This window comes from Fragaria vesca, linkage group LG5, assembly GCF_000184155.1.
Source record: "Fragaria vesca subsp. vesca linkage group LG5, FraVesHawaii_1.0, whole genome shotgun sequence".
NCBI classification, from domain to species: domain Eukaryota; kingdom Viridiplantae; phylum Streptophyta; class Magnoliopsida; order Rosales; family Rosaceae; genus Fragaria; species Fragaria vesca.
Genome location: NC_020495.1, coordinates 18,791,824 through 18,804,247, shown reverse-complemented (window position 1 = coordinate 18,804,247; position 12,424 = coordinate 18,791,824). Strand labels below are relative to the sequence as shown.

General features: G+C 39.3%; 1 protein-coding gene across 1 annotated transcript; it reads left to right on the top strand.

Annotated features, from left to right (window-relative positions):
• Positions 1–7,492: 7,492 nt before the first annotated feature.
• Positions 7,493–9,602, top strand: LOC101308091. Its single transcript, XM_004300032.1, has 5 exons — positions 7,493–7,683; positions 7,787–7,857; positions 7,977–8,189; positions 8,329–8,544; positions 8,813–9,602. The coding sequence occupies exons 2-5, from the start codon at positions 7,855–7,857 to the stop codon at positions 9,116–9,118; spliced, it is 738 nt and encodes a 245-aa protein (XP_004300080.1). The 5' UTR covers positions 7,493–7,683; positions 7,787–7,854; the 3' UTR covers positions 9,119–9,602.
• The last annotated feature ends 2,822 nt before the right edge of the window (positions 9,603–12,424 follow it).

Here is a 12,424-nt window from a genome sequence, read left to right as displayed (position 1 = left end):
ATTAAAAAAAAAGATGAGGTATCAAACTGATTTTAGACCTAAAGTTCAGGGTAGTAAACTGAATTTTTTCCAAAAAAAATTAACACAAATGATAAAGAAAATAATACAACACGATCATTGGCGGATCCAGCCCCAGGCTCACCTGGGCTTAAGCCTAGGTGAGATCTCAGCTCTTAAAAAAAAAAATATCTTTCAGTTGAAGAGAAAACCAGCGAGTATTGTAATGACACTGCTGAACTTTCAATTCAACACCAGCCAATCACTTTGTCAGTTAAAATATTAGACTTTCAAACTCTTCATTAATGTCCACTCACAACTCCTCCCTCTCTCAAACATTTTAAAAGCCCCCAAATTTTCAACCTTGAGAACCACCCCCACCTCCCATCACTCCCCCAAAACTCTCTGCCGCTAAATCCCTCGCACCTATTCCAATGACCTGAACTCTTTCGTTAATCGGTACTACTCTTATTTAGTTTGAGACATTCTAAAAAAAACATTGGTATACTAAAATGATGTCATTTTAGTAACCCTAAAATTAAGTTGTTAAACAAAATTTCTCGCAGCGTTAGATTTTTTTTTTTTGTGTGTAACTATTAGCCCGGGTAAGAATATTATCCTGGATTCGTCACTGGACACGATCAGTGACCAGTGTTGTACCCTGGTACAAAAATGATCAAATTCTAAGTTCTAACTATATACCTTGCGCATGCCTTCAACCATTTTTTCATGCCATTGTCAGTATTAGAGATTTAGAGAAGCTCCAGAAGTTGGGTTATTTGGAATTTGGAGCTGTGCATTATCTATACTGTTGTTTCTTATGGTATGTGCCCTTTGGAGTTTGGTTTGCTGCTGCAAGTTTATATTATTCAGGTGATTCCAGCAGGCCGAGTCCAGTAATCCAGTATTATTGCCATTTGCTGCACCTACTTTAGAAGTAGCGTTGCAGCCGTTGCTGGAGTTATATTAACAATACTCTCTTCTGGAATTTTGTGTTGGTCGCTGCTGTTGTAGGCCAAAGGAATGGGAAGTTATATATAGTTGATCGAGTAAAAAAAAAACTTATGAGGAATGCTGCATAATTCGTATTCTTGCATATGCTGCTTCTTAATACTTCAGTTGTGACATTATTAACACATGATGAAATGGGCCTTTTTCTAATCAGCCCACCCCTGTGTGTGTGTTTTTTCTTTCTTCTCTTTTCTCTTTTGGGTCTTGGCTTGAATTTCAGAATTTCAATATTGAACCCATCTGTCTTTATCTTGTAAACCAGGTGATCAAATTGAAAGCCAGATTATATTTTATGTCGTACAACCTTAGTTTGCAAGAGTCTAAATTTAGCAACAAATATGTGCGTGTGACAGAATTAGATGAATAATGAGAGTTTATTATTTTTATTTTAGAAAGCGGAATTCCATTAATCAAAATCAAACGACCGTAATGGTCAAACATGAGAGGTCTAAGAACAACTCAAACACAAAGTAACGAGTACCCAAATTAAGTCCAACAGTGGTCCAGTTCATCCTTTGGAACTATATCACATCCCGGATTTAATGAAACATGATGATGAATTAAGATGTAAATACATAATTTTCTTGAATAAATTAACTATTTGTTTATTTTTTGATCGCTTGGAAGGACAATAGAAGCATCTTGTTCTTTCTTCAACAAATTTTGATCTCTACAAAACAATGAACTTACCACATCCAAGCATACGATTAGAGGCCTAAAACCCCAAATAAAAGACTCAGCTCACATGAGAAATGAAAGAAAAAAAAAGGTCTGAAAAGCCTAGCTCGAGCACCCCAGAAGAGCCAAGACCTAGAGGCCTACTTTTCTACCTTTGGTCACTCATTCAACCCTGACCCCCGTGAAGGTCTTCTAGGGGACTTCGTCATTGTCGAATCTGTTCAATAGCTTGCTTGGGTTGAGGGCCATAGTGACTCCGCGAAAAGTGCGCAAAAACCTAGACCAACCTTCTCCACCGCACAAACTCCCGCAAAGTGCTACGTAACGTTGATCGAGAATCAAGAGCAAACACTCCCTTCACTGATACAGAGGTTGACAAGGAGCAATCTGCATCGCCGTTGTATGCTACCACCGACGTAGAGGCCAAAGCTTAGGCCTTGTCACTACTGAAGTTGAAACGCTGCTAAGATCCACCACCCAACGTCACCAACGATGAACCCCATCCAAGCACTTATTGTTGAGGCGTTCAAAGTAGATTTGCTAACCTCACAACCACCACACATGTCATTTGGAGACCGGACACCGGAGCATTCCCTATACGCAGACCGCAAGGCCGCTGCCGCACTCCTACTCAAAACCTAAGGTTTTTGTCTAGCGGGATGTTTTGGTTGTAAAATATAATGCAAATAATGAGAGTCAATAGAATGAAGACATGCTTGAATAATAGTTCAGTAATTTAATTAGCTTGAGAACTGCCAATGAAACAAATTAAGTGATTGATCACCCAAAACAAAAAAACTCTCTTTTTTGCTCCGACATTCTTTGGAGACTTTTGCAAGATCGTGACCTAGGCGGTGATGTTACTCCTTAATGGACGACAATTGTACGTGGTGGTGACTTAATCATGGTTGCAGTGAGATGGTTAGGCACAGGCTTCAGTTCAAGGCAGTAACTCTTGTGTGGAGGTGTTTGGGGTCGTCCTCTTTGACTGTGGTGGTCTTTTGAGGCCGGTTTGGTTGGTTTTGAAGCCCGAGATTGTGTGGGTTTGAGGCAGTAGTTGTCGTCGATCTCTTATTTTGGTACAATTTGAGAGACTCTCTCCTCAGATTGGATCAGATTAGGGATAGATTTAGTCCCACGTGGTAGTGTTTTGCGTATTGCGCGATTTGGATGTTTTTTGACAGTGTTTTTGTGGTTTGGTTTTCACCTTTGATTAGCAGATGAGGTGCTGCTAGATTGCAACTGCATATATTTCTGATATGTGGTGGAACAGTGGTCTTTGACAGTGAGTTCGTTTAGCCATGGTTGAAAGCCAAGGTGTGGCTTTGTTTGCGATGATGGGGATCTAATTGTTGAGGTATTTTCCCGATCTCTTACAACAGTGGTTTTCGGTAGGGCCCGTCTCCAAAGTGGTTTTCGCCATGGTGGATCGAAGGAGCGTTGGAGGCCAACAGAGTGATGGATGGCGTTGCTTCCTCCGGCTAGTTTTTACCGGTTATGCTGGGCGAGGAATAAGGCTGCTTGTTGATTGGGCTGGATGTAACCTAATGAACTGGGCTTTGTATTGGGTTTTATTCTTTTTCGTCTTTTAATTTAGGTTGGACTTGTTTGGGGTAGTTTTGTTTTATTTTTGCTTTACTTTTTCTCATGAATGGTACCACTTTACAATTTGAATTTGTTGAAATGTACACACAAATAAGGTCTTAAGCGTCTATCTGATCAAAAACAGTGGTTCCATTTTTTGGGATATTATAGGGTTTGAGATGTTTTTTTTTGGGCTAAATTTTGTTTAGTCCTTTTACTTTGGCTCCAAAATTGTTTAAGTGCTATAGACAATGTCCAATACTTATAAGAATTGAGAACAACCACGTCAAAATTGACATATTAGTTGGAACCATCTAAACATAAAAGAACCCATCACACATAGCGAGATATTGTCCTCTTTGAGCCTCGCCCTCACGGTTTTGTTCTTGGGTTCCCAACCCAAAATGCGTCTATGTATAGGGAGGTATGTTTGCACATATTAGGCACCTCACCTCCCTGCGTTGGGCGATGTGGGATTTGGCAATCCACCCTCCTTAGGGGCCGGATGTCCTTGTTGGCACACTTCTAAACGGTGAGTCGCATTGATACCAACTATCAGGTCCGTCCTGATTTCACAATGAAACACAAGAAGGTCCTGAATTTTACCATGAAACCAAATGAGGTCATGCGGGGCTCACATCAAAAAGATATTCTACCCAAAATTTGATATAACCTCTGTTCAAAATGGCAACCCTTCCCTAATCGAAGTGTGAAAAAAAAAAAATATCACAAACTATCTTTTACGCCTGGAGCCTCCCGACAACAAACAAACTCCATGACAAACAAAAAATTATTAAATAATAAGAGTTTCACAAGATTTTGAATTTAGGATACAACTCTGAAATAAATAAGCAAAGTTTCAAGGTGATAAGAGCAATCTAAGGTGAAAAACCGATAAAGATACAAATAGGTACTTAATAGTAACTCTATTGATAACAAAATGTAGCATCAGAAATGTGCTATAAGCCTTGCAGTCGGAAACAACGGTTGACCGTGGTGGCCTGCCGTCACTGTAGGGCGGTGGTTGAGGCGCGTGTCGCCACCATTGGTGGAATTTCTTAGCTCGTTAGGTAGAGCTCTTCCATATGAACCTATCAACATATAATTTATCAAATTTAGTTTACGTACGAAGTCGTTAGGTAATCCCGAAGTTTGGATTTTCAATTTAGTTATTCCTCATTCTTTCGGTCTATTGTCTAGACGACGAGCAAAGACAACCGTTGAAGAGGATCCTAACTCTTGGCGCTACTAGCTACATATTGTGAGTGGATTACTGACTGGAAAAGTCTTTAATTTCACCTGAAACCCTACAAGGTCATATGCAGGGTCCACGTCTAAAGAAGATTCTTCCGAAAGTTTGACATAACCTTTCTTGAAAATGAACAACACTCTTCCCTAATCAAGTCTGAAAAACACTTCTAAATATCACAAAGTACCCTTTACGCCTAGAGCCTCCATGATCCCCACAATAAACAAAGTCAACAACAAACCAACAATTCTAAAATAAAAGGAGTTTCACAAAATTCTGAATTTAAGATACAATCCGAAATAAAAGAAACCGATAAAAATACAAATAAGTTAACTAGTAACTTATAACAATATGTAGCATTAACTCTTATTAAGCCGTAGTGTATTATGCTTTAGTTTTTACTAAGCCGAACAACCGATCTGCAAACTAGGCATTTGAAGCTGAAGGACCTGGGGCAAAGCATTTAGGAAAACTAATTTAGATTGAGTAGACAAAAATAATAATCATTTAAAATTTTAAATCGAAGAAACTTTAATACTTTCCTAAAATTTCGGATTCATAAATTCAACATGCGATCAAAGAACTTGAAATAAAAATAATTCAAACTCTTAAATTAAAAAAAAAATGATTCTCGAAAAATCAATGACAAATACGAGAACATACAAATGAGCTCTGAAGACCAATATTGACCTCAAAAGCAAAAGTGGTCAAGTAAAGCAACAAATACTCTATCACACGCACATAAGACCATGATGCTCGTACAAACACCAGTATATCCCCTCTCTTTTGGTGCCACCAGTATATCTTCTGGTGTCTAACTCCTTCCACTAGCACATTGCTTGTTTTCTAGTGTCTCGATAACACCTATGTAGCTACCAGTACATCACATTTCTTCTGGCACTATATTCATAAGAGACCACTAATTCATCCCTTCTCTTTCTAGCATCTCAACGCAAACAATTATACAATATATCCCCTCCCTTATGGTGCTATAATCTTAGGAGACCGCTAGTACATCTCTTCTGGTGTGTCGAAACACAAAACAAAACCCGACACAATAAATAAATAAATTAACTCGATATTTTTTCCACACTTCAAATCCACAAGGCATCATTCAAGACTCATGCAAAAAGTCAAAGCAAACATATATATTCAAGTCTCAACATAGGCCAAGAGATCACCACGAGGTTACAAACCATTAATCGATCAATAATCCAAAATCGAAAACAAAATAATCATAAGAGCATATCTAAAATCAAATAACAAGCCAAGTGCCATTTTTTTTATCTGGTAAATTACAATTGCGTGAGTCGAACTCACAACCTCCCACTTACTAAAGGAAGAATATGCAACTAGACCAAATGGTACTGGGCAAAAAGCCATTTCGTGTCACAAGTCCAACAAAATCCCAAACAAATCCATACGAAAAATATGGATAATCACTTAAAAAAAAACACATAAGTCATTTAATCACCAAGGCAAAATCAATATTCAGAAAATAAAATTGCATGCAAATATATTCAAAAAATAGAGTCTGCTCAGAATATGTAGCTAGTAGCATCAAGAGTCAGTATTCTCGTCAAGAGAATTCTCATATCGTCGTCCTGAACCAAGTGACAATTTGTAAACAACAAATTGATTGAATGAACAATAACTAAATTGAAAACTCGAACTTTGGAATCACCTAATGACTTCGTACATAAACCAAATTCAACAAATCATATGTTGATGGGTTTTTATTGAAGAGATCTAGCTGATGAGCTAAGAAAGTGCACTAGTAGAGGCGGCATGCGCCTCACGCGGCACCCAATAGTGTCGACCGGCCACCACGAGCAACCATCTTATTTGGGTGCATGACGTCATGAAGTAGCAGGTGCACTTAGCGTCCTGACGCACCACCCAATAGTGTCGGCCGGCCACCACGACCAACCACCGTATTTGGTTGCATGACGCCATGAGGTAGGTGCACTTTTGCGTCTCATGTCTGCTATAATGAGACGGTGAGTTCCTTGTTTCGTTAAATGGTCGCAGCCTCTTAGCATGATGACATATATTGTCATTGGTAATACTAACATAATGGGAAAACTAATAAAAATAGTAATTTTTGGCTCTGCATGAGCATTAATTTTGGTATGTCGCCAAAATTGTAAGGCAAATGGAGTGACTAATGATGCACTCTTTGTTAAATGATGTTTGTTAGAATACAGTTTGTAGGTTATATAGAGATTCCTAATATTATTTAGGGATGTTAATAACTATAGCTTTAGATACAATGTCTCCTTGTTATATTCAACGGTGTCGTTTATGTTTATGGCACGAGGGCATGAGGGCTGCTGATCAAGCACTTTTGAAATAAGGGCTCTGCCGTGGGAAAACAAAAAACAAAAAAAAGTTACCATTTTTTGCACTGAAAAAAACAAAAAACAAAATAGTTACCATTGATGACTCAATTGAGACGTGTCTATTTCCTTATCCGATCCTATGGTGCCCCTCTGTAGCACCGGGGACGGGTTTTGGCGGTTACCCCAATCTATAAATGACTTTGGTCTCAGGCTTTTAAACTTTTTTGCCAACAACAAAAAAAAAAAACCAAAAACCCTAGTTTGAGTTAAGAGTTTGAGTTAAGCAGGAGGACGCATGGTTTGACCAGCTAGGTTTGAGTGGTGTGGACTTGACACATCCCCCTTGTGGCGGCGTTTAACACACATGATGCCTCTGGGGTCCACCTCTCCCATTTTCACAGAGCCACGGGCCCCCACCACCCTCCCCAATCTGACGGCCCACCACCCACCTAATCCAATCGTACGGCCATTATACCAGGAATCTCTCGTGATCGCTGTCCTCGTTCAAGGCCGTTGAACCTTGATAAACTAAGCCCACGTTTCCTTCCTTCTTCTCTTTTTTTTTATTTATTATTTATTTATAATAATAATTGGTATTTTATAGTTTTTGTGTCGACCGCCTTAGCATCTCGGTGTAGTAGTTTCCTCTTGTTCCAGTGTTTTCCATATCTAAATTAGAATCCAGGGTATTATATAACACCCCCACTTCTCTTGCCTTTACCCTAGTTTCTTTCCTTGTGCCGTTTTTTCTCCTTTCAACTCCTCTCGCTACTTCAATACTGCTTCATCTTCTTTCTTCTTCTTTCCACCGCGCTTCTCAAGGTATGGTGTTTGTTTTGGTTTTTAGATTCTTGGTTCTGCTTTTTATTACTTGCCTTAATTTGCTGATTGAGTTTACCAACTGGGTTTTGATTGGTTTCTTTAGAAATTGGACAGCTATCTTGAACGAGAACTACAACAGCAGCAAAGATTGGGCCCGAGTTTAAGAGAGCTATGGTACTTTGTTGCATTGCTTGGTCTTGTTTTGTTTTGTTGGTAGTTAAAGGCAGAATCTTTGATTGAAAGAAGGGTTCTTTTTTTTAGTTGGTTTTGTTTATGTTTGAATTTCTGTTCAGGTGAGTTCGATTGCGATTGGTCGAATGGGGAAGGAAGAGGAGGAGAGGACTCCTCCCTGGCTGAAACCAATGCTTCGGGCAAAGTACTTCAACCCGTGTTCGATTCATTGTGATTCCAACAAGAGTGAATGCAACCATTTCTGTTTGGATTGCAGAGGGCCTGCTTTATGCCCTTCCTGTTTGATTCATCACCAAGGCCATCACTATGTTCAGGTTTGTCACATTGCTATGTTGTAAATTGATTTAATCTTTTGGAGCTGTTTGTGTAATGTTGTGGAATAAAGAATCTCATTGTTTAGTTATGATTGCCGGGATGTTGAGGTTAATCTGTGGTATGGATGGTGTTGTGTAGATAAGAAGATCGTCCTACCATAATGTGGTGAGGGTGAGTGAGATTCAGAGGTACATAGACATTTCGTGCGTGCAGACGTACATCATTAACAGTGCAAAAATTGTGTTTCTGAATGAGAGGCCGCAGCCGAGGCCTGGGAAAGGGGTTACCTACACTTGTGAAATTTGCTGCAGAAGCCTGGTAGATGCCTTTAGGTTCTGCTCATTGGGTTGCAAGGTAATGAACAATCCTAACATTAGCTCTGTTCAATGCCACATTTTTCTTTAGTTGTATTCATTGTTCAAGTCCCACATGGATTTATTGTTTGATAGTTAAAAGTTTCAACTGTATTTCTTTGTGGGGACTAACTAATATGATTATGTTACTTCTTTACTTGAGCAAGTATACATCCATATTTCATTACTTGTATTGTGGGTTTGAACTTCGTGAGTAATGTGAATTGTCCTTTGATTTTGTTTTGTATCTGACAAATTGATATGTACAGCTTGGAGGTATGGAGCGTGGTGACCCCGACCTTTCATTTACAGTGAGGTTTCCAAAAGGAACTCAGATGAATCAAATGTATAACCATATAAGAGGGTCAGAATCAGATGAATCAACAACCCCAAAGAAGATAGCAAAGACAACTCAAATGTTCAACCGTTTGATGATGGGGGAAAGCAATGCAACTTCCTCCGATGATGAGGCCACTGCCAATAATCTCTCTCCCTCCACTCCTCCCCTCTACAATGATCGCAATGCTGGAAGACGCAGACGTAAGGGTATACCTCATCGTGCACCCTTCTTTTGAGGTTCTCATTCCAGTAAATCAAACCATAGTAGAATCATAAACTTTTTAATATTTTATAGATCAAGTAGCGGAAGATAAAGTATATATCTTATAATATTTTAAAGTTTGGGTGTGATGTATAGAAGTCATGAACTCACAGTTGTGAATACTAGGGGAAAGGTTAAAGGCAGCATGTCTCTATGGTTCTTTAATCATTTACCGTTTGTACATTAGTTATAAACTAGGGGATACATCATAAACCTGCTGGCTAAGCTAGTATCATCTTGTACAAAATATGACATACATGGGTTTTTTTTGTCTTTCTAGTTGTTGGGGAAGATGAGTGATTTTATATATTATTTGCATATATAATGTTGTTATGTTCATAGAATTTTAGATCTTACTCATCATTCAAATGTTGGTGTTCTTATGTGCATGTTATATGATGAGGCTTTTGTTCAGGACCATGAATTGATCACAATCATCGTAGTTATATTCTTAAGTTGTTTGCCTAGGTGTATTATGTGATTGATGAGCATGCAGTTTTATTTTGGGATGTGATTATTCATTTGCTGTGAAAATGATTTTGTAATTGTTCTTGATAAGTTACGAATGTCTCATGCACCATTTGGTTTGGTTTGATGTTGGTGAAGTTGTTCTAGTCTGAATCCAGTTCTGGAAGGCTTGTTTGGTTGTGTTGGAGTGCGTCTTTTGTTCAATCCACAGACTAATTCTTGTGAACATGGTCGTTTCTCCGAGAAGATCCCAAATGGGTCCTTGATGATCCGATTTTTTTTTTCTTTTTTTCGTTTCGATACACCTTGATGATCCGATTGAGTTCCTTTTCTAGATATTATTAGTTAATTACAATGATAATGATAGAGTTTGGACTTTGGAGATGAGATGAGGGATGTTGCCATCAACAAAAAAGCTTAATTGGTAGACACGTAAACCCCACCACACCACAAGGAGAAGGATAAGGACTAGTACACAGAGTAATAGTACTAGTAGTGCCACACCCAGATGCTCTCGTCTATCTATTTCCTATTTGTCACTTTCACTAATTGATGAGTTTGAATGTGATTCATATATATGATCGTTCTATGAATGAATTTAAGTAAATAAACAAGTGCACAAGTGGATTCAGCGGAGCCGTGAAGAATCTAAACTCACTTGTGCCTTCCATTCTTTTCCTTCCTCTCTAGTCCATTCGTTTCAGTGATGCTATGTGATCCACTGATTCTTATTCTACATGAATAAACTTGAGAGGTGCCAAACTTGAGGGAGAACATGAACTTCTGGACTTTTCTGGTTGGCCAATTAAGAGCTACGTGGTAGCAAAATGTTGCAAATGTCTTTGGTGTTTAGGGAAGTACCCGACACTGTTGGGTGCCGCATTCCGGCAGCACAAAAGTGTGGCGTTTGGATGGATCGGCATCGACGTGTCGCTCAAAACTTTTAAAAACTTTTGGAAACGTTTTAGGTGTTGATAGGGCAGATGACACGTTTAAAGTGTTTAGGCTGTAGGTATGCTTTTTGACGCTTTCTAGGCAGATTTGTAACTTGTAATTTTTTATTTTTTTATAGTTTTTGTTTTTTGGTTGTGTTGAGGATTAAAATTGAACTAAGAGATTTTGTCCACTGAAAAACTATCCGATGAACCTGTAAAATAACAAAGTGGTTAGAGGATTGTCCGGATTGCTTCGGACAATCGCTCTCCGACGCTCAAGTCAGGAATAATAGCGGACAATTTATAACTCAAAGAAGAGGAATGAGTTCAGTTATCTTTGTTGGTGAGACTAGGTGCCTAATTATAGAGGTTGAGCGGAGATGATCGTTTATGTGGCTGTTGACAGCCTGGCACGGAAAGAAGTTTCTAGAAGCGCACATCGGACCGAGCCGCACACGTGTGTCCATGTGTCCAATAGGGATGCGCTTTAGGCTGATTTGTTGTTGTGAGAACACACGCGCAAGGCTAATGAGGGCTCTTGGCACTGGTTTCCTTAACAAGTCCCCCAAATCCCCAAAGTAAGGATAATGACTTGGGGAGTTTAAGTAAAGATGATTGTAGAAAGCGCTTGCATATTTAGCGTTTAAGTGCATTCGAACAAGTTTTGGGCATATAAACCCTTCTGGAGTCCCCCAACTCTTCAATCAAGGAATTGTCCGGAATTGGTAACCTATGTCGTGTGATATATTGTGCGGACAATTGTGTGTGTGCGCATGTTGTGGGTGATGGGGAGCGACCCCATCTATCTCGATCGCGATGGGCATGAGCTCTTACCCGCAGGTGTCATGTTTATCTCATGTTGTACGTAGTAATTATATTATGTGCTAGCAAATGTTATTCTGAGCGGTCTAGTTGGGAAGTTATCTTGTGACCCGCAGGTGTCACTTTTTCTCTCAAGCGTGATGTCGCTAGGCTGTTTGTAGCCTTATGATTGTATTATGTCTGTTAGGCTATGCAGTTTCCTTTCCGTATTTCGTGCGAAAGGAATTATAATATCCAGTGATGGTGGAAATATGTCGATTATTGCTGTCGCTGCGTCATAAGGGCTTTATATTTTGTAATTATGCCGGATGGCGGACGGTTCGGTTTTCGATGGGAATGAGAAACCGTCAATGTGCCATGTGTCGATTTTGATCTAGGATCGGACTATTGGAAAATCTAGGATCGGACTATTGGAAAGGAATCGGCTACCAGTATTTAAAGAATCATCCGATGACTATTTCTTTCATCTCCGCCCCTTTGCTTTGAGAGTCCAGAGTCTAGAAAAGAGAGATCGGTTATCGCTTCTGCCTGGAATTCGATTTCCATTCCCCGGCTTTCGGTTCAATCAAGTAAGTGCTTCTTTCGATTAATGACCTGAAATTGTGTTGTTTGAAAAATGATCTTGCTTTGAATTTCTGGTTTGGATCTTCACGTAAAGAGAGAGAGATATATATATATATACACACACAACCCTTCTTGGCTGCGGACGTCACCACCGAAGGTTTTGGTGCGGATTTCTATTTTTGCACCACTTTTCGATCGAATTTCCTCATCTCCACCGTCTAGTATCTAGATAATATTGTGTAGAACAGCTCTGCAAAATTTCAGCCAATTTGGTGATCGTTAAGGCTCTCAAACTCGAGTTTTTCTGGTATGAACACAACCGGACAGAATTCAATCCGTCCATTTGTTTTTCGAGTTTGAGGGCCTTAACGATTACCAAATTAGCTGAAATTTTGCAGAGATAATCTACACAATATTATCTAGATACTAGACGGTGGAGATGAGAAAATTCGATCGAAAAGTGGTACAAAAATGGAAATCCGCACTAAAAC

Excerpts from the sequence above, each read along its gene's own strand:
- LOC101308091 (XM_004300032.1), top strand. Across the intron at positions 8,190-8,328 it reads AAGGCCATCACTATGTTCAG|ATAAGAAGATCGTCCTACCA; the intron begins GTTTGTCACATT and ends GGTGTTGTGTAG. Across the intron at positions 8,545-8,812 it reads TCTGCTCATTGGGTTGCAAG|CTTGGAGGTATGGAGCGTGG; the intron begins GTAATGAACAAT and ends TGATATGTACAG.